We start from the raw sequence: 26,942 nt of genomic DNA, 5'->3' as shown, positions 1-26,942 counted from the left end.
GCTGTGTTGGTGTTGGTGTGAGTGCTGTGTTGGGTGTTGGTGTGAGTGCTGTGTTGGTGTTGGTGTGGGTGCTGTGTTGGTGTTGGTGTGGGTGCTGTGTTGGGTGTTGGGGTGAGGAGGGTGCTGTGTTGGGTGTTGGTGTGGGTGCTGTGTTGGGTGTTGGGGAGGGTGCTGTGTTGATGTGGGGTGGGTGCTGTGTTGGGTGTTGGTGTGGGTGCTGTGTTGGTGTTGGTGTGGGTGCTGTGTTGGGTGTTGGGGAGGGTGCTGTGTTGATGTGGGGTGGGTGCTGTGTTGGGTGTTGGGGAGGGTGCTGTGTTGGTGTGGGGTGGGCTATCTCTCTCTGTCTCTCTGTCTGTCTCTGTGTCCCGGGTGAAGCTGCTCTCTGTTCTGTTCCGCACACTAAAAGCTGCTGGAATTGTGCTGACGGATGAACGTGTCCGCACTAACTCCCCATATACGGTGATGCTGCAAGTCAAATGTTCCCCAGCAACGAATCAAAGGGCTGATGCAGGAGCAAGATTGGCCATAGGGTAGGGAGAAACTCCGACTGCTTCCAAAAAAGTATTAAATGTCCCAAGGAATTCAATCTGCCCTGAGAGGAACATATTTCTCAGGCCGGGACTCGATTCGGTGCACTTCAGCTTAACTCCTGGATCAGCTCGGTCTCTCTCTCCCTCCTCGCAGCCTTTCCGCGCTCCCCCTCTCCTCACTTTTGATATATATTTTGTCTTAGCCCTCGGCAAACAAAGCAGCAGCCATGGACGCCATCAAGAAGAAGATGCAGATGTTGAAGCTGGACAAGGAGAATGCCTTGGACCGAGCTGAACAAGCTGAGGCGGATAAGAAAGCAGCAGAGGACCGGAGCAAACAGGTTGGCCACTTCAACCACCCCCCCATTCCCCCCCCCCACCCCAAGACCAGTCCCCCCTGAGCCGGCTCCCCTCTCTGCCAGGCTCCTGTACCAGGGGGCACAGGCTGCAGATGTTCCACCCTCACTGGAACAGGCTGTAAATGTACAACAGTTAATGAGTAGATAATGAAACTCTGCTTTTAGAAAGGGGCTGCTTTGTAGATATTTCCCTGTTTGGGATTCCGGCAATGTTAAATTCTCTCTTGCCAGTTTCGGGAGTCCAACACTGTGGGGATAATTTGAACGCAGCGTTTTGGAGTTTAAAATATGTTTTAATACATTTTACAATCTCTGATAGTTTGAGGATGATGCTTTGCAATTGGAAAAGAAACTGCGTGCGGTGGAGGATGAGAGGGATAAATTCTTGGAAGATTTTAACAAGGCTGAGGAGAGACAGCTGCTCGCGGAGGAGAATGCTACGAAGGTATTTGTGCCCCAGTCAATGGATCTCTCTTAACTTCTTCTGCTTTCTTTTCTCTTTCTCTCCATCTCTCTCTCTCTCTCAAACACTCGACTCCCGATCTGCGCCGGGCACGCCGCCTGTCTCCGCTCTGTCTCCTCTCTCTGTCTCTGCACTTATCTGCCGACGCCTTGGTGCTGTGCACAACCCCACACACACTCACTGTAGTTGGAGGATGAGCTGGTGGCCTTACAGAAAAGGCTAAAAGGCACAGAGGACGAGCTCGACAAATACTCTGAAGCTCTGAAAGATGCGCAGGAGAAGCTGGAACTGGCTGAGAAGAAAGCCACTGATGTGAGTATAGTGCACTGCTTCATATCTGCAGAAATTAAACTACTTCAGTCCTGCCTGATTTCCCTTCACAAATCTCAATGCATGACAAAGCTCAAAAGTCCCAGCGGCTATCCGCACTGTTATACAGTTTGTTTCCTATTGTTTGTGAAGACTTTTCCTCTTCTTGTGTAGACAGCGAAACCCCCAAGTTTGCACCTAAAAATACTCCTTGGAGATTTAAGACAAGCTGAGATGTATGTGCATTCTATCCTGAGTGGGGTGTGTGTGGGTATTAATAGCCCAGTACTTTATATGGCATTGAGCTATCTATGTGGGCTTTAGGGACCTGCCCCCCTGGAGAGGTGAGAGATGTCCGACAAGGATGTTTAATGTGTTTAACAAACTTGTCCCTCACTATTAGCTCACAACTATGCAAATGAGTGGGAATAAAACTGCCTTAGACAGCGATCACATCCTGGAGGTGTCGCCTCCAAAGGACGGCAACAAGAATCCATCTCCCCCCCAACCCCCCCTCATCTATTTTGAATACGAGTTGAGATTACGTTAGTGAGGGATATTCCTTAAAAGGAAAAGTATGCGGAGTATTCCGAATAGCACTTATATCCCTGGCATTCTGTACAACAAATAACTCGGTTTAACCAGATCACCGCAGCTTTGACACAGCCAAGTTAAATCACTCGAGGGAGCTGTATTAACAAGTGCCACGTGTTAATCCCACTCTTAAGTTAAAAATTATTTACATTATTTTATGTGCTGCCCATGTCCCGAGTATTTCTCAGGTTGGACGGAATGTACAGCAAGATCCCAGCCACTTTGTCGCCCCGCCAAACCCCAGCTGCGGTGGAAATCTATTTTACCCCATTCAGAAAATCTTTAAAATGCTACAGATTATTCTCAACTCGAGGAGATTGTAGTCAGAAAAATATTTTATTTTAATGTAAGTTCCAAATTCGTGTAACAAGGGGAACTCTGCTCCTCTCCCAGCCACTGTGCCAAGAGTGTGAGCGCACTGTGTGTGGATAGGGGAACATTTCTAGATTGGGATGGGAATAAATGTATCGATGGCTGGATGCTGGGATTTTCTGGATGATATCAATCCCTCAATGAAAAAGGCATCAAAGGAAGAGGTGGAAAGGCCTTTTTCTCCCATTCTATTTCACTGGGAATGTTGGCTTTTCTGTTGGAGGATTGAACTCCTCGCTGGTTTGGGACTGAGTGGATCCCAAAACTCCAGCAAAGTGGCCCCTTCTTCATGTCTTAATCTTGGCTGCAGGCAGCGTCAGCCAGACGGAATCATCCCCATCCTTCCCTCACCCATGTGTATGGTTTCAGAATGAGTGGATAAGTTTGTAGCTACCAATTAATAATGAGAATGGGGGGGGGGGGTTGATTCACCCCTCCTGATTCAGATGGATTATGTTGCTCCCTTCTCCTGTTTCCTCCTCTCCTAAAGGGAAGAACGGAATGGAATGTTGGTGTTGATTGCAAAGGGAATGGATTACAAAACTGGGAAGTTTTACTCCAGCTGTACAGGGCTTTGGCAGGACTAGATATGGAAGGAATACTGTGCGTCTTTTTGCTCTCCTTATTTGGAAAGGGATGTAAATGTGACTTATTCCTGAGATGAATCTTATGAAGAAAGATTGAACAAGTTGGGCCCATACCAATTGGAGTTTAGAAGAATGAAAGATGATCTTATTGAAACATGTAAGATCCTGAGGGAACTTGTTAGGATTAAGGGGGCAGGTTCCTTTTCCAGGGGGAGGTTAGAAGTGGGGTTTAATAAGAGGTCTCCTTTTTAAGACCAAGATGATTTTTTTTCTCAGCAGGTCCTTTGTCTATGAAATTCTCTTCCCAGAAAGCAGTGGGGGGGTGTCATTGAATGTATTCAAGCTGAGATACACACATTTTTGAGGGTTCAGGGGTGATGGGGGTGTGGGTAGGGTGGTGCAAACAGGACAGTGAAGTTGAGACCACAACCAGGTCTTTAGAGGGGGTACAGCGAACGTTTACCAGATTGATTCCTGGGATGGCAAGTCTGTTATTTGGGGAGAGACTCAGTTGGTTAGGATAATATTCACTAGAGTTTAGAAGAGTGAAAGGAGATCTCATAGAGGGGGTCTGGGTGGCACGGTAGCACAGCGGTTAGCATTGCTGCTTCACAGCTCGAGGGACCGGGATTTGATTCCCAGCTTGGGTCACTGTCTGTGTGGAGTTTGCACATTCTCCTCGTGACTGCGTGGGTTACCTCCGGGTGCTCCGGTTTCCTCCCACAGTCCAAAGATATGTGGGTTAGGTTGATTGGCCATGCTAAAATTGCCCCTTAGTGTCCTGAGATGTCTATATTAGAGGGATTAGTGGGTAAATATGTAGAGATATGGGGGTAGGGCCTGGGTGGGATAGTGGTCGGTTCAGACTCGATGGCCAAATGGCCTCTTTCTGCACTGTAGAGATTCTATGATAGAAACTTATAAAATTCTAAGCTTAGACAGGGTAGATTCAGAAAGAATGTTCCAAATGGTGGGCAGTCCAGGTGGGTTGTAGTTTGAGGATGAGGAGTAAACATTTTAGGACTGAGGTGAGGAGAAATTTCTTCACCCAGAGAGTGGTAAATGTGTGGAACTTGCTACCATAGAAAGTAGTTGAGGGTAAAACATTGTGTGATTAGCGGGTAAAATATGTAGCGATATGGGGGTAGGGGCTGGGTGGGATTGTGGCCGGTGCAGACTTGATGGGCTGAAGGGCCTCTTTCTGAACTGTAGGGTTCTATGATTCTATGAATCAAGGGATATGGGGGAAGGGGGAATCAGGATATTGAATTTGGTGCAAAGCCATAATGAATGGGTGGAGCAGACTCAAAGGGCTGAATGGCCTACTCCTGTTTCTAGTTTCTAAGCTTCTATATTTATTGAATATGGAGCAGGTTTGAAGGGCCAGTTGGCCTCTTCCTATTCATGGTCTATTTCCTACTTGTGGAGCAATAACTGAATCAGATGGGGGTGTCTGATTCAAATGGTCACTGTTTATGGGCAGCTAGCATTGCGGCTTATCAAACATAACTGCATCCAGATCATAACCATAACCAATATTGCAGAAGGGAGTAAGCTGGAAAGTAATCAGGAGTCCTGGCTAATTCCAACCCCAACCCTTCCTTTTCTCACTCTCCTGTTCTCATACTTGGAGTCACTGTGTACTGAATCCATGCAGATTTTCATAAACATTTGTGTCTGTCTAGTTGCCAGATGTCAATGGGATGATGAAACATGCCTAGCATGGTATGTGCTCAATGCCATCTGTCAGCCCTTGTGGGAACAGGTTATATGTGCTTGTTTCAAAGCACGTTACAGTAAATCCCTCCTGAAGCACTGTTGAAATGTAGAAAGCACGGCAAGAAATTTTCACGCAGCAAAATCCCACAAATGCAATCCGACTGAGACCAGATAACATGTTTTGTGACGTTTAAGGGATAATTATTGGCCAGGACACAAGACAGCCCTTCTTCACAATAATGTGATATCCAGCTGAGAGCAGACTGGATTTCACATCTCATCTGAAAGATGGCATCTCTGACAGTGTAGTACTCCCTCAGTACCAATTGGTTTCCAATGGGGGTACCATAAGCATAGACATGGGTCAGGGGTGGAGGAAGAAAAGCACACTGTTAGAATAGCAGCGCGGGCTCGTTGGGCCAAAGGGCCTGTTTCCCATGCTGTGTTGTTCTTTGTCCTTTGTACCACGGTGGAAGTTTTGGTTGAGAATTGTTGCAGACTACTACTGCTAAGACACAGCTGTCAGTTGGCAATGTACTGAAGCACAGTACTCATTATGCTTGCCATCACAGCCCATCTGAGCCAGCTTTAGTGTGAGCTGAAGGTAAGATGAGAGGTCACACAACACCAGGTTAGAGTCCAACATGTTTATTGGAAATCACAAGTTTTCAGAGCACTGCTCCTTCATCGGGTGAAGTCAAAACTTCCCCTCTCCAGTCAAGACTTCACCCGATGAAGGACCAGCGCTCTGAAAGCTTGTGATTTCCTCTTGGACTATAATCTGGTGCCGTGTGACCTCTCATCTTGTCCACCCCAGTCCAACACCAGCATCTCCACATCTTGAGCTAAAGGCAGTTTAAATGAGATTGGAATGGATGTACCTTATTGAAAGATGGTGCAAGCTTCCTTACAATCCAGGAAGAGAGCACAATCGCTGCAGCATTCCAGGGTACATTCAAACTAAAGGCCTAGATTTGAGAAGACAATTTCTTCAGCAGTATAATTTCCTTTATTAAATTGTTCATTCAATTATGTTTATAAATAAGAGGCAATGGCAAATCACAGGTATTCACATCCCTCAAACTTGGCACCACTGGGACTGAGGCTCCCCGAGTGTCATTCAGTGCATTCAAAAATTGGCTCCATGCTTCAACTTTACACGTGATGTGGAGATACCGGGGGTGGACTAGGGGGTGGGCACAGTTTCACAGGTTAAACTCCAACAGGTTGACTTGGTAGCACGAACTTTTGGAGTGCTGCCCCTTCATCAGGACTCATCTGCTGAAGGGACAGAGCTCTGAAAGCTCATGCTACCAAATAAACCTGCTGGACTTTAACCTGGTGTTACAAATTTACAATATGGAGATGCCGGCGTTGGACTGGGGTAAACACAGCAAGAAGCCTGACAACACCAGGTTTGAGTCCAACCAGTTTATTTGATAAGTGACGAAGGAACACCGTTTCCAAAAGCTTATGGGATTACTATCAAATAAACTGGTTGGACTTAAACCTGGTGTTGTCAGACTTCTTACTGTGTTACAAATCTACCCAGAAGAGGTGAGGTTGTAAAATTACCCCTTATGAATGAATCATCCTAAGCAAGCCTACAGAAACAAAAGTGGTCATACCACCTCATTGTAGGATCTTGCTGTGCAGGATTTACTCACTGCGCAAAGATGTGCGGGGTTAGGTGGACTGCGCATGATAAATTGTCCATTAATGTCAAGGGGATTAGTGGGGTAAATATATGGGGGGGGGGGTACAGGGAATAGGGGCTGGTTGGGATTGTTGAGGGTGCGGGCTCGATGGGCCGAATGGCCTCCTGCTGCACTGATGTGGAGATGCCGGCGTTGGACTGGGGTAAACACAGTAAAAAGTCTGACAACACCAGGTTTAAGTCCAACCTATTTATTTGATAGTAAACTCACAAGCTTTCGGGGTTTGTCCCTTTGTCAGGTGAATGGAGAGTTCTGGCCTCTCTGTACTGGCCTATATGTACTGAGTGAGCTTGTGAGTTTACTATCAAATAAATCGGTTGGACTTAAACCTGGTGTTGTCAGACTTTTTACTGTGTTCTCCTGCTGCACTGCAGGGATTCTACGATTCAGCTCCCTCTACATTACAACAGCATATCAGAACTACTTCTGCCTGAGGACGTTATATAAATGTCAAATGCTTTGCTTTTTCATTTACTAAAAGGACTGACGCTCGGATGTATCTTCCCCCCGTGGGATACTGCAGGTTTTGGGTGTATACGCGAATATTTGCAGCATTTGCTGACCCCGCTCTCCAGCAGAGAAATGCCTTCCTTTCCCCCAGGGTCAGTTCCCAGTCTGTAACTCCTGTAGATGGCGTGTTCCGGTGTGATACACCTTGGAATGTGAAACCTCCCACAATGGGCATTTAACGTGTGGCCCCTGCAACCAAAAAGTCTACAGCAAGGGGACAAAAATCTAATAGATCGCTGCAGAGAGGTTCTAATCCGAACTGGCCATGCCAGGATTTGTACATTGCCCCTCCCTGATGTGTAGTTAATTTGCAGTGTGGGCAGGAGAGGGTTAAAAGCTGGGTTACTTCCGGTGCTAAGTGCATTCGAAACCGGGAGAGTAGAGATTTTTTTTCTCTCTAAAGGGATTTTTCCTCCCCCCAAGGTTCAGCTTGATTTTTTTTTGTTTCCCCCTTTTTTTTGGGAGGAGGGAGAGAGGAAGAGTGAAAGGGGAGGCAAGTGAAGAGGAATAGAATGGCCAGCGCGATGTCGGTGGATGCAGTGAGGAGGAAAATTAAGAGTTTGCAGGACCAGGCAGATGTGGCGGAGGAGAAAGCGGAGAGACTGCAGAGAGAAGTGGATACAGAGCGGCAGTGCCGGGAGCAAGTGAGAGCCAGTAACCTTGAAAGGCTGGGCAACTGGGAGCAGGCGGCGGTAACAATGTAATCCTGGCGGGTGGGGGGGGGATCCTGTAACCAGCTCCCCCCCCCCACCCCACCCCACCCCACCCCAAATTTCACCCCCTCACCACCCACCCACCAACTTTCACCCAGAACAACAAAGACTGGAAAATAAACTGTGACCTCTTTAACGGGAGCTCGCCTACCTGTTTATAAAGGATAGGATTTCTGCTCCTTTGGGGCTTGGGGAGAGAGGGAGGCCATTGAAGATTAAATACACAAAGATGTCCATTCCTTAAACGTGGATAAGCCAGTCTGGAAATGCAAGTTTCAAAGCAGCTTTTCTCCTAATTACAGATTGGTATTTAATTATAGGTTTATTTCCATTTCCCCCCCCCCCTCCCCCTCCCCCTCCCCCTCCCCATAGTTTCCTGGGTTTTGAAGATTGCATTTAGTTCAGGAAATTTGTTTTCTGTGTGCTATGGATGCATCGTTTAGTTGCACTAATGAGTTCATTCAAAGGTTAAACCTTTTTATTTTAAAATTTAAGATGTGCATTTAGTTATGGTTCTGTGTTTGGGTAGGAAATGAATTGGGAGATGTATCCGTGCTAAACTTCTGGTGAGTCCTTGCTTTGATGTGGTTTGTACTGTCCGGCATTTGGGAGGCTGCCTTGATTTAATCAACCGCCTTATTTGAAGCTGATTTTCCGGTCTGTCGGTGGACAGAACAAAGGAGAGGCTGCCGCAATCAGCTCAGCCCAGAGCTGTCTGTTTAAAGGTTTCGAAGAGTTTATCAAGGACATCTCTCCTTGGGCAGTCCCTCCGGATTGAGGGTGACTGCTTCCATGCTACTGTGATGGGTTCTGAGATGGCTGATTCTAAACTCGTTGGAGTTTAGAAGGATGAGGGGGGGATCCTATAAGATAATGAAGGGGATGGATAGGGTAGAGGTAGAGAGATTCTTCCCACTTAGAAAGGATAGCAGGACTAGAGGGAAGAGCCTCAAAATAAGGGGGAGGGGGGCAGTTTAGATCGGAGTTGAGGAGGAACTTCTTCACTCAAAGGGTGGTGAATCTCTGGAATTCTCTGCCTGTTGAAGTGGTGGAGGCTACCTTGCTTAATATATTTAAGTCACGGGTAGATAGGTTTCTGATAGACAGGGGAATTAAGGGTTATGGGGAGAAAGCGGGAAAGTGGAACTGATCCACTTCAGATCAGCCATGATCTTATTGAATGGCGGGGCAGGCTCGAAGGGCTAGATGGCCTACTCCTGCTCCTATTTCTTATGTTCTTATTTAAAAAGCAGTGTGCAATCTGGACTCTGCCACATGCTTGAAGGGTTGGGTAGACAGGCTGTGCATTCCCTCTAAACATTCCCCACACAGTCTCTGGGGGTGTTGGGCACCCTCCTGCAGTGGGAAATGAGCCTTCTGCAGTTCAGTCAGTCACAAGTCAGAGTTCCCCGTGAGTTGGGGGGGGGGATATGTTTGACTTCTTAAAGGATGTCCTCAAACGCACCCTGACCTGTTTCCCTGTCCCCCTGGGAGTCTCTGCTCTGATTCAGAGTAGAGCAGTTGCTTAACGAGTCTGATGTTAGTAACACGTCTGACCCAGCAGAACTGGTTCTGAGTGATTAGCATCTCAATGCTGGCTAAATTGGCTTGAGAAAAGATGCTGCTGTTGGATTGCCTTTCTTACCCCTGGATTTGGAGTATCTTGTGAAGGTGCTACTGTTGCTGCTACTTTAGTGCTTTGAGTGCCTGCTGTAGGTTGTCCAAGTACCCAAAGTGTTAATTATTGCTACCTTAGCCTTAGACCTTAGTCGTCACTTTGAGATCCTCCTGATCTCAGTTGGCCACCGACTGTGCTGGCACATTGGAGGCAATGATAAATCTAATCATCCCTCTGTCTTTGTTGAGAGGAGCTTCACAAATTTTCACAGGGCAGCACAATGGTTAGCACTGATGCTTCACAGCACCAGGGACCTGGGTTCAATTCCCAACTTGGGTCTCTGTGTGGAGTTTGCACGTTCTCCCTGTGTCTGTGTGAGTTTCCTCCGTTTTTTTTTCCCACAGTCTAAAGATGTACGGGTTAGGCTGATTGGATGTGGTGACTCGTAGTGTTCCAGGATGTAATCGGTTAGAGGGATTAGCAGAATAACTAAGTGGAGATAGGGCTCGGGTGGGATTGAGCCTGCACCGATTACAATGAGCCTGTTAGGTAGAGAGGAGATGTTAGGGGTAAGTTTTTCACTCAGAGGGTGGTGAGTGAGTGGAATCGGCTGCCGTCGGTGGTGGTAGAGGCGAACTCACTGGGGTCTTTTAAGAGACTTCTGGATGAGTACATGGGATTTAATGGGATTGAGGGTTATAGATAGGCCTGGTAGGTAGGGATATGATCAGCACAACTTGTGGGCCGAAGGGCCTGTTTGTGCTGTAGTGTTCTATGCTCAGAGCCGAATGACCTTCTGCACTGTAGGGTTTCTGTGGTTCTAAAACAAGGAAAATAGTCCAGGATCTAAGTGGGTGGTGTAAATGTTGTGCTTTGGGAGCTGGTTGGATGAGGATCTTGGTTTTCCAGGTGTCTAGGGAAACTCCCTTTCCACATTTGCTTCAGAAGCATCAGTTTCTGTGTGAGTGCAGACCAAGTGTCCCTCAATGTCCCACCTCAGTGTCTGGGGCTACAAAAAGATATAGACGGAATGGTCAGGTGGCAGATGGAATTTAATCCTGAAAAGTGTGAGGTGATGCACTTTGGAAGGAATAATTTGACAACAAAATAGTCACTGAATGGCGTGACACTCGGAAGTTCTGTTGAACAAAAGGACCTTGCCATTTGTCCATACTTCTCAAAGTGGGAGGGTGTGTTAGTGGGGTAGTGAAAAAGGCATTTGGTATACTTGCCTTTATCAATCGGGGCATAGATTACCAAAGCACGGAAGTCAAGTAATTTGTTAAGGCCACAGCTAGAGATCTGTGTATAGTTCTGGTTGCCGTGGAAGGATATGATTGCACAGGAGGGGGTTCAGAGGAGATTCACCAGGATGCTGCCTGGGATGGAACGTTAGTTATAAGAGAGGTTGAATAGGCTTAAGTTGTTTTCATTGGAGCAAAAAAGATTGAGGGGCGACCTGATTGAAGGGCATGGACAGAGTGGATAAGGAGCAGCTGTTCCCCTTAGTTGAAGGGTAAGTCCCAAAGCGACATGGGTTCAGGTTGAGGGGGGATGTAAAAAAAAAACTTTTTATCCAGAGGGTGGTGATGGTCTGGAATGCACTGCCTGCGTGGGTGGTGGAGGTGGGTTGCCTCACATCCTGTACAAAGTACCTGGATGAGCACTTGGCAAATAACATTCAGGGCTATGGGCTGGTAGATGGGATTAGGTGGGAAGTCAGGTGTTTCTTGGTTTTGGTGCAGACTCGATGGGCTGAAGGGCCTCTGATTCTAATATGACACCTCACTTCCGGCAAATTGCTCCATGTACATGGAGGCAATCTATAGAACAGATGGGGACAGTTCTAATTTTTTTGCAAGCAGGGTTACTTTGAGTACAATAGTGCCTTTTGTGAACAGTCGATTGGGAAGTGCTGCTTGATACAATTCATCAGTCACTGGGGCATACAACCGACAGACTTGGCAGCATAATGCCTAACATTAGGTCTGATTCTGAGAATGGGCAGCATTTGTTGAACAATCCTGAATTTGCTAGGAATTACGCTAGCAACCGTTTTAAGATGATTATTTGGGCTCATTATGGAGCTCACTTGTGCTTTCTGCAAGCTACATCGATGAATATGGACCAATCCTCTGCTTTTTTTTGAGAATGGTAACTCACTGATGTATTCACCATGGCAACATCTTGACCAATTGGAGCTGACTTAGGAACCAATCAGTGCCCCTTTTTCAAGCAAAATGAATTGTTTATTTATTTGAAATTTGACGTTCTTGCCTGTCCTGGTGAGTGCTTTGACCTCACGGCCAGAACTTACTGGGCATGGGCATTCGAAGGGTCCAGAAGTTGGCATGAAATGTGCTTTTGGCACTGGAAGGTCATTTCATGCTTGCTAGCCAATTAATGGCAGCCAACAGGCTGGGAAAGGTTCAGTGTTGCAGGGGAGGGTGGGCACTGTGAGGAAGGGTGTGAGCTGTTCCTTCTAATGTACTCCATCTGGGACAGTCGCTGCAGAACTGTCTCAGGGAACTGCAGATCCCTGAACCATCAGGGAAGGTCACTGCAGAGCTACCTCAAGGAAGATCCGTGAAAACTAAGCAGAGTGTCTAGGCAGTTCATTCAAACACAAACCTCCGTCCCCAGGCACCTGTTAATTTTATTTCAGCCTTGACAATTCATCCCACCCTGGATCGAGGTTGAAGCTAAAATACAAAGGCCTGCTCTATTGGCCCATCCACCAACTAAACGCAGATAAGCCACATAGAATTACATTCACATGGCCCCTTGACGGGCGAAATTGTCTGCTTGATTGTTAAAGAGCGCACTTCCAACTCCCGTGCGCCCCTGCCTACCAAAATATTGCTCAAGTAGACGATGATTTTGGGTTGTGCATCCAATGTCATCATGAACAATTTTGCGTGTTTCCAAATTGGCGCGCACAACGTAAATTTAATGGCCCATCTCTTTTTCTCTCCTCTCCCCCCCCCCCCTGCCCCCCCAAACAGTAGTAAAGTTGTGCTACCAAGTAGCTAAAGGAGACATTCTTATGTAATTTTTTGAAACAGCTTGGCCTTTTAAGTGAAAATCTTGCAGAATGGCAGTCATGTAACAGTAACAATGTACAGTTAACAATTGAGACTTTGCCATATGGGCAGGTGCTGAGCAGAATTACAGAATTCTTATAGTGCAGAAGGAGGCCGCTCGGCCCATTGTGTTTGCACTGGCTCTCTGAATGAGGAATATGACTCAGTCTTTTCCCCTACCCCTGCCTCCACCTCACTTACAGGCGTTGCATTCCAGGCCTGAACACCTGTTGTGTGAAGTCATTTTTTTTTTCTCTATCACATTTGCTTCTTTTGCCAATCACTTGAATCACTCGTGCCCTCTCGTTCTTGATCTTTTTACGAGTGGAAACCCCTACCCCCCCACTCTGTCTAGCCCCCCTCATGATTTTGAATATCTCTATCAAATCTCCTCTTAGCTTCCTTCCCTCCAATCCAAGCATTGCTGGTATGAGGCAACTTTCCACTATGGGTATTGTAAATGCTGACAAATTACAACCTTTAGCCCCTCAGAATGATAAACTTCCAGGAATTGGAAAGTAGAATGGGGTGCGGTCTCAGTGTTGAACCTTGTCTGATTCACCTTTGTGTGAAATAGAATCCAAATGTATTTTGAATTGGAGTTTCCTTGGTGTGTATTGAGCTTTTTATTGTTCTGTAAAATAAAAGGACTCTAGCTTGCCGAACAAATGGATTTTTACGTTCTGACTTAAAGGGTTAACAGTTTCATTCAGTGATTTTTGCAGTGTAATGATAGGTGAATACAAATTAAAGGACCCAGGAAAAAGTTAGTCTTTATTTTTTTAAAAAACACGCGGGCCTTTATAAATAGGCCTGAGCTGGGATATTGTCTGACTGTCAGCTCCACACTTTGGGAAGGTTGTCGAGGCCTTGCAGAGGGAGATTTAGAACAAAGAACAACACAGCTCAGGAAGCAGGCCCTTCGGCCCTCCGAGCCCGCGCCGCCCATTTTAACACTCAGTGAGCGCCTCACTTCCAATCCTCCTCCTACCTACGACTTCTGTCTACACCTCTTGGACTCCACATTCCTTAAAATAATGCCGGGGACAAAATGCTGGCAAAACACCTTGGAGCAGAGATCAAAAGATCACACAGAAAAGGCATAGACCACATTCAGCCCAACTTTCAATAAGATTACGGCTGATCTGATTGTGGTCTGAGATCCCTCCTCCTTGTCTGTTCCCTAAAATCCCTCATTCCTGTGTCTAACTCAGTTTTGTATTTATTCAATGACCCAACCTCTCCACTGCTGCAAGTGGAAGAGAATTCCAAAGACTAGCCATCCTTTTGGGGGCAGAGCTTCCTCCTCCTCTGTCTTAAATGGGAGGCCCTTTGACTGTCTCCTAGTTCTTGATTTCTTCACCAGTGGAAACATTTGCCCAGCTTCTGCCCTGTTGAGCCCCCTCAGAATTCAATGAGATTGGAGTTTAAAAGATTGAGAGGCAACGAATATAGGCCCAACCTACTTAATCTTTCCTCAGGAATCTGCTTTCAATGCTAGTGTATCCCTCCTTAGGCAAGGAGACCAAAACTGTATACCATGCTCTAGGTGTGGTCTCACCAGTGCTCTCCACAGAAGACTTCCCTACTCCATCTCCCTTGCAATAATGGCCAACATTTTAATTGCTATATTTGCATGCTAACTTTCTATGATTCATATAAAAGGCTCCCCAGATTCCTCTGTACCACAGCATTCAACAATCTCTCTTGGTTGAAATAACATTCTATTCTTCCTGCCAAAGTGGACACTTCCCATGTTATGCCCCATCTGCCAGTTTTCTTCGACTACTTACTCATCCCTTTGCAGACTGTGTCCTCTTCACAACTTGTTTTTCTTCCTATCTTTGTGTCCTTGGCAAATTTGGCTATAAGAACATTTTGGCCAATTAAATAGAAGCTGTTTTTACCAGCAGGATAACTGCTGAATGAATCTGGGGTGATGAGAATTTTTACAGAACAATCCAAGACCTGGAGTATGCTGCCTAAGTGAGTGGTGAAAGTAAATTTGATAAATAAAGTGGGTAAATATTTGAAGGAGAAAATATACAGAGGTATGGAGAAAGAATGGTGTGAAGTGGAACTCTTACAAAGACCCTATTTATGCATGATGGGCCAAATGGTCACCACCATGCTATAATTGCTTTTATTGGAGAATATGGGAATTACAAAAACATTAAATCAAGTCCTTATGTCAGGCAGGATAAGGGCTGTTCATTTAGGATTGAGATAAGGTAAGATTTCTCCACTAAGGGTTGTGAATCTTTGGAAATATCTGCTCCAACGGGTCTCTATCAATGCTCTGTCATTTTAAGATCCTGAACACCATTGTCAGTGGATGTGGAGAGGATGTTTCCTTTCGTCAGAGAATCTAGAATTAGTGGTGAAACTTTAAAAATAAGGCATTGCTCACTTAAGACAAGACGGGTAGAAATTTTTCCTCGTGAGTATCGTGAGTCTCCTGAATTCCCTCAAAAGGAAGCAGAGTCTTTGAATATTTTTAAGATGGAGTGGGATAGATTCTTGATTAACGAGGTGGGGGGGGGAAGAGAGGCAGGAATGTGGGGTTAAGGTTACAGTCGGATCAACCATGATCTTACTGAAAGCTGGAGCAGGCCCCAGGAGATGAGTGGCCTCCTCTTGCTCCTAAATTCATCTGTTTGTATGGGATAGACTGATTTTTAAATCTGAGGGAATTGAGTGGATGGGGAAAGTAGAGTTGGAAACTGAGATCTAGAACACAACAGCACAAACAGGCCCTTCGGCCCACAAATTGTGCCGATCGTATCCCTACTTACCAGGCCTATCTATAACACTCAATCCCATTAAGTCCCATCTGCCATATGATCTACTGCTCTGATTTCTTGTCATCCCTTGTTTCTTGGTTCAGTCTTTCCAAATGAAGACTGGCTCAGAATCATAGTGAGATTGAAATGTGGGCAATGCTGTTGTGAATTGTTTTAAAAGATTTAATAGGAATCATGTCATCGGAGTGCTGTTTCCCCCACACCAGGTGCAATGAATCAGGAGGCACGGGTCTCGAAACCACTGAACCCCAAAGTAGGGGAAAGTTCAGAATGAATGGAGGAACGTTTGTAGAATCCCTACAGTGCAGAAGGAGGCCATTTGTCCTATTGAGTCTGCACCCAATACAATCCCACCCAGGCCCTATTCCTGTAACGCCACATTTACCCTGCTAATCCCCCTGACACTAAGGGGCAATTGAGCATGGCCAATCAAACTAATTTTCATATGTTTGGACTGTGGGAGGAAACCCACACAGATATGGGGAGAATGTGGAGACTCCGCACCGAGGCCGGAATTGAATCCTGTTGCTGTGAAGCAGCAGTGCTTGCCACTGCGTTGCCCCTAATTTATTCTGGATTTTTTTTTTCCTTTGAGAATCTAGTACAATCTTCCATTCGGGTAATTGAGGTTGGGTGGAGCAGAAAACAGAAGTGTTATCTTCACAGCCAGCCCACCTGCTGCTAAGAACTCTCAGCCATGCTTTTGTGACCGTCAGGGTTGACAATTCTATTGCTTTCCCCATGTGACCTTCCTCCTCATAGGTTTGATGTTGTTTTGTAATTTTGCCCACATCGCCCTGCACCCACATGTTGCCCTCAGCCTGGCAGCACTGCTGATTGAAATTTCTCACCTGTGTTTTCAAGTTCTTCCCATGCCCAGCCCATCTCTGATGTCTCAGCTGTCTGAGATATTTCCACTCCCCTAATTCTGGCTATCTGAATATCTCCGACTTTGACCATTGTGCCTTTGAATTGCCAACACCCCAAGCTCTAGCATTCCCTCCAAAGGCTGAGGGACTTGAGGTTGTTTTCGTTAGAGAGAAGAAGGTTAAGAGGTGACCTAATTGAGGCGTACAAGATGATCAGAGGGTTAGATAGGGTGGACAGTGAGAGCCTTTTTCCTCGGATGGTGATGGCTAACACAAAGGGGACGTAGCTTTAAATTAAGGGGTGGTAATTATAGGACGGATGTAAGAGGTAGCTTCTTTACTCAGAGGGTAGTAAGGGCGTGGAATGCCCTGCCTGCAGCAGTTGTGGACTCGCCAACTTTAAGGGCGTTCAAATGGTCAGTGGGTAGGCATATGGATAACATTGGAATAGTTTAGGTTAGAGGGTCATTAGATTGGTGCCGCTGGTTGGTGCAACATCGAGGGCCGAAGGGCCTGTACTGAGCTGTAATGTTCTATGTTCTAAACCCCTGGCTGCCTCTTTACGTTGCTTTCCTCTTTTGAGATGCTCCTCAGAGCCAACCTTTCAGTCACCTTGCCTAATTGTCAAATGCGTGCACGCTTGTAGAGCCCTCTGGGATGTTTTACTGCTTCCTGGGGCTATATAAATGAGTTTGTTCATGTTCTCACAAGGAAAAGGATTACAGCTTTGATCACATGATCTACATCCAGCTGTCAAGTCCAAAGGCTCGCCTTGATGCTGCACCAATTGGAAAGCAAATAAACTCGTAGTTACCTGGAAGTGTTTTTAACCAGCTCGGATTTAGTTTTCTTTGTGCCCTAATGATTTTTCTCTCAGCTTCTTCAGGCTGATCTTTAATTCATAGAATCCGTACAGTGTAGAAGAGGCCACGTGGCCATCAAGTCTGCACCAACATGGTACTTTACCCAGGTCTGATCCCCTGCCATACCCTTATGGGCGGCACGGTAGCACAGTGGTTAGCACTGCTGCTTCACAGCTCCAGGGTCCTGGGTTCGATTCCCAGCTCGGGTCACTGTCTGTGTGGAGTTTGCACATTCTCCTCGTGTCTGCGTGGGTTTCCTCCGGGTGCTCCGGTTTCCTCCCGCAGTCCAAAGATGTGCGGGTTAGGTTGATTGGCCATGCTAAGAAATTGCCCCTTAGTGTCCAGGGATGCGTAGGCTAGAGGCCATTAGTGGGTATAATATGTAGGGATATGGGGGTAGGGCATGGGTGGGATTGTGTTTGGTGCAGACTCGATGGGCCGAAGGGCCTCTTTCTGCACTGTAGGGTTTTATGATTCTATGATAACCAATGGGCTAAGCTATGTAACCTACACATCTTGGGACTGAGGGGAAACCAGAGCACCTGGAGGAAACCCACGCCAACATGGGGAGAACATGCAAACTCCACACAGACAATCACCAAAGCCAGAATTGAACCTGGGTCTCTGGTGCTAGGAGGCAGCAGTCCTCACCACTGCTGCCCCAGTGCCGCCACCACACTCCGGAAGGATTGGAGAAGGATGGCTAGCCCTGGGAGGAGGTGAAGGTGGAATCAGTGATGGGGCAGGTTGTTCATCGGCCGAGGTTAGAGATTGAATGGGAGCTAAGTTTGGGCTGTGGTTAGAGAGTATGTAAACTTTCCATGTCTTTATTCATACTGATTTACAATGAACCTGACCTCATTATGTTTGGGGCAATTTATAACATTAGGTTTGTAGTTTATTTGAAGAAATGCTTGAACAAGAGGGTTCCTGCTGCCCAAGTACAGCATTGTTTGTCTGCTCTTCAGGAATGGGTAATCTTTCAGATCCCAGACCTCTCAAAATCAACCGGGTTTTCTCTGGAATGTACAAGCTGCTCATTGACGTTCTCCCCCCCTGTGAATGAGAACTGAGGTTCAACTTCTGGCGTTCTTTACTGAATGCAGAAACAAAAAGTTCATTGCCAATTGGGCCACTAATAAATTCAATCAAAAACTGGAAAGGATGTCCTACATGTGCAGCGAGTCCCACATTCTCACCACTCCGGGTAGTTGAGGCATGGAGCATAGATGAATTTAAGCGGATGAGTTTGGACAAAGACGAGGGATTTTAAAAAAAAAGTAGTAATTAGGCAAAATAACTCAATGTGAGGTGGCGTTAAATAAAGGCATTAACCTTTTTACGTCGCCTGGCCTGTTCCTATGTACAAACTGACAACTAGCTTAGAAATTGGGGCGGCAAGTTAGCACTGCTGCTTCACAGCGCCAGGGACCTGGGTTCGACTCCTGGCTTGGGTCAGTGTCCGTGTGAAGTTTACACGCTCTCCCTGTGTCTGCGTGAGTTTCCTCCGGGTGCTCTGGTTTCCTCCCACAGTCTGGTTAGGCGCATTGACGCAAACAGGCGCTGGGGTGTGGTGACAAGGGGAATTTCACAGTAACTTCATTGCAGTGTTAATGTAAGCCTTACTTGTGACTAATAAATAAATAAACTTTAGGTTTTGAGAGTTAATGATTACAAGCAGTTTCCTGTGAATTTCCTGTGCAGAAACTGCTCTATTACTTTTTTGTGGTCTGCTTTTCATTTTATGCAGAACACCAGAGTGAACCACACTGGGATAGTGTTGACTTTATCTAAATGGCCCCTCTAGTTCAGATAACCTTGGCGTGTAATAACTAAAAGCAACTGACCAAAAGGTTGGGTCAGCTCTAAATCTATCTTGAGGCTTCATGTTTGGAAATCCCTTGCATGTATTGTGTTTCCCATTTAGTTAACTTCTTGCTGAAGTGTTCCTCTGATTAAATAAGTTGCAAATACAATTGTTTGTAGAATAATTTCTCTATCCTAGATAATTTGAAGGGAACTTGAAGGGCAGGGTTACAGTGGGCTGTGTTTAAATATATGCTTTATTTTCCCATTCTGAGCAAAGATCCCAGTTAAATGTTTAGAACAAAGGGGATGTTGCAGCAACCAGTAAAGGTGAACCATGTCTGTGAGCAGCTCAGCTCATCAAAGTCGACTCATTCTGGTGTGGTTGTGCCACCTTGTGTTTGTCACGGAGTTTAAATGTGTGTCGTTCTGTCCCAGGCTGAAGCAGAGGTTGCCTCGCTGAACAGACGCATCCAGCTGGTTGAGGAAGAGTTGGACAGGGCCCAAGAACGTCTGGCTACTGCTCTCCAGAAACTGGAGGAGGCTGAGAAGGCTGCAGATGAGAGTGAAAGGTGAGGAAACTTGCTGCTGATTAAATCCCTTTGCGAGCCCGGGTTTTATCTCCAGGTTATTAATACCTTATATAGATCTCTTCCCTCAATATTTTAAGGCTGAATGTTTAATGACAAACCTTATTCTTTTTAGAGCTCCGGTGGTAAGAATTAATGAAGACTGAAGCTAATTGTTTTGATATGAAAGCATACTTGTAATTAACATAGTAAAGCATCCTCGGATGCTGCACAAGTAGTTAGTGTTAATATTTTAAATCCAGTTCTGCTCCTTTTTTACCAAGTAATCCAGTGCTCCAAGTAGAATAGATATAATTTGTTCCAATTCTTCCCCTGCTATTGAATTGCAGTTCCACATCCAGCTGGGCAATGGCATTCTCTGGCTGATGGACGTTGATGCTTTGCTTAGTTGCTCGAGACGGGATGGAGAGGGACCACCTCATTCCTGTCCGCATTCCAATGCGGACAGATGACCTGGAAATCAGAAGACGTCCAGGAAATTTGATCCTGTTTTTACAATTGCTCAAAAGAAGGTTATTGGGGGCGGAGATGGGTACAGGTTTGAGCTGTCTTCCTGTATGTTGTGGTCACGTGCTCAGACAGTTGTTGGGTATCATCTCTGGCTTCTCATATGAAGACCCATCCATTTTCCCCACTGAGATATCCAGGCCTGGGTGCCTGCCTGTGCTAGAAGTTGCATGGATGTTGTAACAACAGGATTGGGCTGGGTTGGAATTCTCCATTGTTTTGTTATGCAAGCTTAAAACCAAGAATGAGCAATCTGGTATCAGTCCAGCTTTTGGTGTAACATTGAAGGAGTGGAAAGGATGGTATATTGTAATTGTGTTACTCTGTGCTTTGAAATGGAACTTGATCTACAAATGCGATACTTAAAGATAGCATTGACTAAATCATTGGAAATGATCTTTTATTCATTCCTATCCCTCCCAACTCGATTTGTCTCAGAACGTAGCACCTACTAGTCTTGGTAGCTGAGGTTACTTTCAAATCAAGATGTTTACTTTCTCCCCTGTTCTATCCTTGCTTAAGTGAAGATGCACAATCTGGGATGCAGGACTATGATTTCCATTGAAACACATCAGCATAGTTCACCTTGTCTAATCATTGTTATTCCCAAGGGATTAATTACATTTTAAAGAGAAACCGCTTTGTTCTGTAGAGGTCCTTGGGACAATGGAGTGTTGCCCCTGTCTCCTGCGGAAACCCGGTGTGAATGAAGTCTCCGCTCTGAAAACTGATTTTTTTTTTTTAATTTGACTTGTTGCTGAACGAGGAAATAGCTTGAATAGAAAGTATTGTTGACTTGGACCTTTCTTCTCCTTAACAGAACGTCATTGGTGGGTGAAGTGTGAAGGGACAAGGGGAACCAGGCAAAGCCAAAGGGGCATTAGTGGATTGAGCCAGAGGACAAGGTGCTGAATGCATACTTCACATCAGTTTTCATTCAAGAGAATGAGGACGATGTATGGAATTCAGGGAGAGAGACTGAGGGGTTCTTGATCCAGCTGACGTAGGGAAGGACAAGGTATTGGAGGTTTGGGCAGGCTTAAAAGTGGACAAATCTCAGGTTTGGATAAATAGTGTTCCAGGCTGCTGGGAGGTAAGGGAGGAGATTACACTGGCTCTAACCCAAATTTTAATTCCTCTTGCCAGAGACCTGGAGGAAAGCTAGCGTGGTTCTGCTATTTAAGGGTTGTAGAGATAAGCCAGGGAACTACAGACCAATAAGTCTACTGTCAATGGTGGGAAAATTATCGGAGAAGGTTCTGAAGCAGAATGTCTATCTCCACTTGGAGAGGCACAGTTTGATCAGGGAACATCAATGTGGTTTCATTAGAGGACTTAACAAACTTCATTGAATATTTTGAGGAGGTGATCAGGTGTGTAGATGAGGCTAATGCAGTTGGGTGTAATTTACATGGATCTCAGCAAATCTTCTGACAAAGTTCCTCATGGGAGACATGAGATGCCAGGTATGTTTGATAAAGTGGATTCAAAATTCCCTCAGTTCAAGGACAGAGGGTGATGGCAGAAGGGTTTGGTGACTGGAAGCGAGTGTCCAGTGCTGTACCACAGGCGTGTGTTATTCGTTAAGTTTGGTGGTCAGTAGGTTAATGGAAAGGGTCCTGAGAGATTGGATTTTTGACCATTTGGAAAGATGCAGCTTAATCTGGGATAGTCAGCACAGTTTGGGTAGCATAGTGGTTAGCACTACTGCTTCACAGCTCCAGGGTCCTGGGTTCAATTCCTAGCTCGGGTCACTGTCTGTGTGGAGTTTGCACGTTCTCCTCGTGTCTGTGTGGGTTTCCTCTGGGTGCTCCGGTTTCCTCCCACAGTCCAAAGATGTGCGGGTTAGGTTGATTGGCCATGCTAAAAAATTGCCCCTTAGTGTCCAGTGATGCTTAGGTTAGAGGGATTAGTGGGTACAATATGTAGGGATCTGGGGGTAGGGCCTGGGTGGGATTGTGTTTGGTGCAGACTCGATGGGCCTCTTTCTGCACTGTAAGGTTTTATGGTTCTATGGTTTTGTGAGGGATAAGTCCTGCCTCTCAAATTTGATTGAATTCTTTTGAGGAGGTTATTAAGTGTGTAGATGAAGGTAGAGCAGTTGATGTCGTATACATGGATTTTAGTAAGGCGTTTGATAAGTTTCCCCATGGTAGGCTCATGAAGAAAGTGAGGCGGTGTGGGATAGAAGGAAATTTGGCCGATTGGATAAGTAACTGGCTGTCTTATAGAGGGTGGTGGTGGAGGGAAAATTTTCAGACTGGAGGCCAGTTACCAGCAGTGTACCACAGGGATCAGTGCTGGGTCCTCTGCTATTTGTGATCTTTATCAATGACTTGGAAGAGGGGGCTGAAGGGTGGGTTAGTAAATTTGCTGACAACATCAAGATTGGTGGAGTAGTGGATGAGGTGGAGGGCTCTTGCAGGCTGCAAAGAGACATTGATAGGATGCAGAGCTGGGTTGAAAAGTGGCAGATGGAGTTTAACTCTAAGTGCGAGGTGATTCATTTTGGTAGGACAAACTTGAATGCAGATTACAGGGTCAACGGCAGGGTTCTGAGGAATGTGAAAGAACAGAAACCTCGGGGTTCATATTCACAGATCTCTGAAGTTGATACTCAAGTGGATAGAGATGCGAAGAAGGTTTATAGTGTGTTAGTGTTTATTAACAGGAGGTTTGAGTTTGAGTTGTGGGGTTATGCTGCAACCATAAGGGCCTTGGTGAGACCACATTTGGAATATTGTGTTCAGTTCTGGTCACCTCACTCTGAGAAGGATGTGGAAGCATTGGAGAGAGTGCAGAGGAGATTTACCAGGATGCTGCCTGGTTTGGAGGGTAGGCCTTATGAGGAAAGGTTGAGGGAGCTGGGGCTTTTCTCTTTAGAGCGGAGGAGGATGAGACGTGACTTAATGGAGGTTTATAAGATGATGAGAGGGATCGATAGAGTGGACATGCAGAGACTATTTCCTTGGGTGGGTGTAGCTGTTACTAGGGATCATAACTATAAGGTTCATGGTGGGAGAAATAGGAGGGATGTCCAAGGTAGATTCTTTACTCAGAGTGGTTGGGGTGTGGAATACACTGCCTGCTGTGATAGTGGAGTTGGAGACTTTGGGAACTTTCAAGCGGTTATTGGATAGGCACATGGAGCACTCCAGAATGATAGGGAGTGGGATAGCTTGATCTTGGGTTCGGACATAGCTCAGCACGACATCGAGGGCTGAAGGGCCTGTACTGTGCTGTACTGTTCTATATTCTATTATTATTCTTTATTGATCTAAACAATATAGATGACTGGGGAAGTGGGGGGTAGGATTGATAAGTTTACAGATGACTCAAAGATTGGCCAAATGGTTAACAGTGAAGTTGAGTGCTTTAAGCTATAACAAGATATAGACTGGATGGATAAATGGCAGATGGAATTCAATCCTGAAAAATGTGAGGGAGGCACTTTGGAAGGAGTAATTTGAAAATGAATGGCATGACACCTGGAGGTTCTGGGAACAAAGACTTTAGTGTGAATGTCTATAAATCTCTGAAGGTGGAAGGAGATGTTAGGATGGTGAATAAACCATATGGGACTTTGTAATCTATGCCCCAATGAACAAAAGCAGGGAAGTCATGTTGGAGTTGTCTAGAATTTGAGGCCATAGCTAGAGTACTGTGTGCAGTTCTGCTCACCACATTATCAGAAAGATGATTCCACTGGAGAGGGTGCAGAGGAGATTCACCAGGATGTTGCCTGCGATGGCCCATGTAAATTATAAAGACAGGTTGGATAGGCTTGGTTGTTTTCACTGGAGCAGAGAAGACTGAGAGGTGACATAATCGAGGTGTAGAAGATTGAGGGGCATGGACAGAGTGGATAAGGAGCAGCTGAATCAGAAGGTCGGTCACGAGAGGACATGAGTTCAAGGTCGGGGCAGGAGGTTTAAGGGGGAAATGTGAGGAAACCTAGAGGGGGGTTCTGGAATGTGCTGCCTGGGAGGGTGATGGAGGTGGGTTGCCTAGCATCCTTTAAAAAGTACCTTGAGCACTTGGCACGGCATAATATTCAGATCTATGTGCTGGTAAATGGAATTAGTGGGAGGCCAAGTCTTTCTCGTGTCAGTACAGGCTTGATGGGCTGACTGGTCTCTTCTTCACTCTGTTGCCAACCATATCATAGAACCATAAAGGGAGCGGGCCTATGTTTCACTAACTATGCATGCCAGGGACCAGGTTAGGGAATGCTCATACGTCTGGTCCAAAGACCAAGCCAGGGATCTCTCAGGACTGTGCAGGTGAAATCAAAAGGGTAATGAGAGGTCCTGGGAATGAAATGGAGGTAGTCATCCAAAGCCACATTGGCAAGATGATGGAGTAGGTGTTGTTGTGATCTGCCAGTGACTTGTCACTGCATGGTTGTGGCTTTGTGCTCATCTCCTCTTTTACTCTCTTTTCTCAGAGGCATGAAGGTGATTGAGAACAGGGCCCAGAAGGATGAGGAGAAGATGGAGCTGCAGGAGATCCAGCTTAAGGAAGCCAAGCACATTGCAGAGGAGGCTGACCGCAAATATGAAGAGGTTGGTCCTTCGTGTCACATGCGTTTTGTCTGAAAGACAGGCCAAAAGCTTCATAAGTTTTCAATTTTCTTAATTTTAGCTGATTTTTTTCCGTTCAAGACATGAACATTACGGGAAGGCCAACGTGCATTGCCTGTCTCCAAATCCAGCGGGAAGGACATATTTCCATTTGCCACATCAGATCTCGTGCAGAGATTGTGATTTGTGGTGAATTGTGGATTGTCGGCGGGGGGGGGTGGTGGTGGTGGTGGGGCGCTTGGTGGTTGGTGTTGGCAGCTTTGAGTTCTGGCTGTTCAAACCGCATTTCACTCCGTTACCTTTTAACAGTAAGCAAACAGATGGGAATTTCATCCTAATAATCTGCTTTGGTAATTAACCTTAGTCCCAGAGTTAGAACACCAGGTGGTGGGACTTGTTAATCCTTTTCACGTTTTGTGTAGCCGATGTGCTTTTGGTTATGCTGTATGACTTGTATCTGCTAGATACACAAAGTACAAGCGAGTGAGCAGTTAGCAAAATACAAAACTACCTTTTTCAGAAAGAACCAGTGGGAAGATGAGATTTTCCTGTAGTGAGTTTCTTGTGATCTGGAATGTGCTGCCTGAAAGGATATTTCAACAGGAATGTTCTGAAGGGTAATGGATAGATTTTTTTCAGGGTTATGGAAAATGAGATGGGTTAGATAGCCCTTTCAATGAACCAACATGGGCCTGTTGGGCCAGATGGCAGTCTCCTGTGCTTTTATATTTCTATGGATAATCGTGGGGACGCAGTGGCATAGGGCTTCATAGTAATCCAGACACCCAGGGTAATGCTCTGGGCACCTGGGTTCGAATCCCACCATAGCAGATGGCGAAATCTGATAAAACTCTGGAATTAAAAGTCGAATGATGACCATTAAACAATTGTCATTAGTGAACCAAATAAAGGTTTTATTACTATCCCTCAGGAAAATAAATCTGTCATCCTTACCCGGTCTAGCCTCATGTGACACCAGACCCACAGCAATGTGGTTCAATATCCTCGGGGATGGACAATAAATGCTGGCACAGCCATCAATGCCTACATCCCATGAATTAATTAATTAAAATTAAGGGCAGCATGGTAGCACAGTGGTTAGCACTGCTGCTTCGCAGCTCCAGGGACCTGGGTTCGATTCCCAGCTTGGGTCACTGTCTGTGTGGAGTTTGCACATTCTCCTCGTGTCTGTGTGGGTTTCCTCCAGGTGCTCCAGTTTCCTCCCACAGTCCAAAGATGTGCGGGTTAGGTTGATTGACCATGCTAAAATTGCCCTTAGTGTCCTGACACGCGTAGGTTAGAAAGATTAGTGGGTAAATGCGTGAAGATAGGGGATGGGATTGTGGTCGGTGCAGACTCGATGGGCCAAATGGCCTCTTTCTGTACTGTAGGATTTCTATGATTTCTAAAATGTGCAGGCACGTATATAAGCTTTTATTTCACAAAAGGTGTGTAAGCTGTCACCAAGGAGGGAAATACATCTCCTAATGTGACCTAGGCTGAAGCTTTGTTGCCTTTGGAAAGGTCTCTGGAGCCTTTGGGTCACTCTTTTATTGTTTCTTCAGGTAGCACGTAAACTGGTGATCATTGAGAGTGACCTGGAGAGGACTGAGGAGCGAGCAGAACTCTCTGAATCGTATGTATTGTATTTCCTGCTGTGCATTGTCTGTCAGCTAAAGCCAACCTGCTTATAAATGTGAAATGCAAAGCAACTTGGAAAAAGTTAAGTCTTTGAGTACAAAGATTGTAAATCTTGGCTAGCTTTCATTAAAAAAAATATTATGCAACTTGGTGGCTATGAAAATAATCAATTATTGGAATTTGATTGTATTCCACTGAATCCTGTACTCAAAGAATTAAGGCACTAGTGAAACTCATCCAGATATGAAATGTCTTGGCTACATCTAATTTGTTTTTTTTTTAACGTTTTATCTCTTCTTCACTGCATGCTTTCATTGCACACTGTTTTGTGGCCATGTGCATTTCTCGTGATCTGTTAGTCGAGCTCGTCGAGTGGAAGAGGAGGTTAGAATAATGGACCAAACCTTGAAATCTTTAGAGGCAGCAGAAGGCAAGGTACTGGAACTAATACACTCTCTGGCCTCGCTCATATCACAGTGTGCTGTATGCGCTATCTAAACACACTCTGGGGGCTGGGGGGAGCCTTTTGTGCGGGATGAGAAGTGCCATTGGTGTTTAGGAAGGATTCACTCATTCCCCTCCTTGCTGCCTACTCTGCATTCTGCAACTTTTTGGTGTTGGACTTCCAATCTTGATGTTTTATTTCCTTCAGCAGTGGCCTAAAAGCAGTTGATTCTTTCCATTTTGAAAGAGAATTTTCAAAC

The 26,942-nt window shown here is 45.7% G+C and overlaps 1 protein-coding gene across 2 annotated transcripts in view; it reads left to right on the top strand.

Moving 5' to 3' along the window:
• The first annotated feature begins 598 nt into the window (after positions 1-598).
• Positions 599-26,942, top strand: part of LOC145360645 (tropomyosin alpha-1 chain) — a 47,615-nt gene continuing 21,271 nt past the window's right edge. Inside the window, exons 1-5 of one of the 2 annotated variants that reach the window (XM_080215992.1) lie at positions 599-871; positions 1,539-1,664; positions 19,356-19,489; positions 24,462-24,579; positions 26,163-26,233. In XM_080215992.1, the coding sequence (XP_080072118.1) occupies positions 758-871; positions 1,539-1,664; positions 19,356-19,489; positions 24,462-24,579; positions 26,163-26,233 (563 nt within the window). In that variant the 5' untranslated portion in view covers positions 599-757. The remainder of the gene's footprint in view (positions 872-1,538; positions 1,665-19,355; positions 19,490-24,461; positions 24,580-26,162; positions 26,234-26,942) is intronic. The other variant, XM_080215991.1, reaches the window with a different exon arrangement.

The sequence above is a fragment of the Carcharhinus amblyrhynchos genome, chromosome 32, assembly GCF_965287045.1.
Source record: "Carcharhinus amblyrhynchos chromosome 32, sCarAmb.v2.hapA, whole genome shotgun sequence".
Classification (NCBI taxonomy): domain Eukaryota; kingdom Metazoa; phylum Chordata; class Chondrichthyes; order Carcharhiniformes; family Carcharhinidae; genus Carcharhinus; species Carcharhinus amblyrhynchos.
This window is presented reverse-complemented; position numbering and strand designations above follow the sequence as displayed.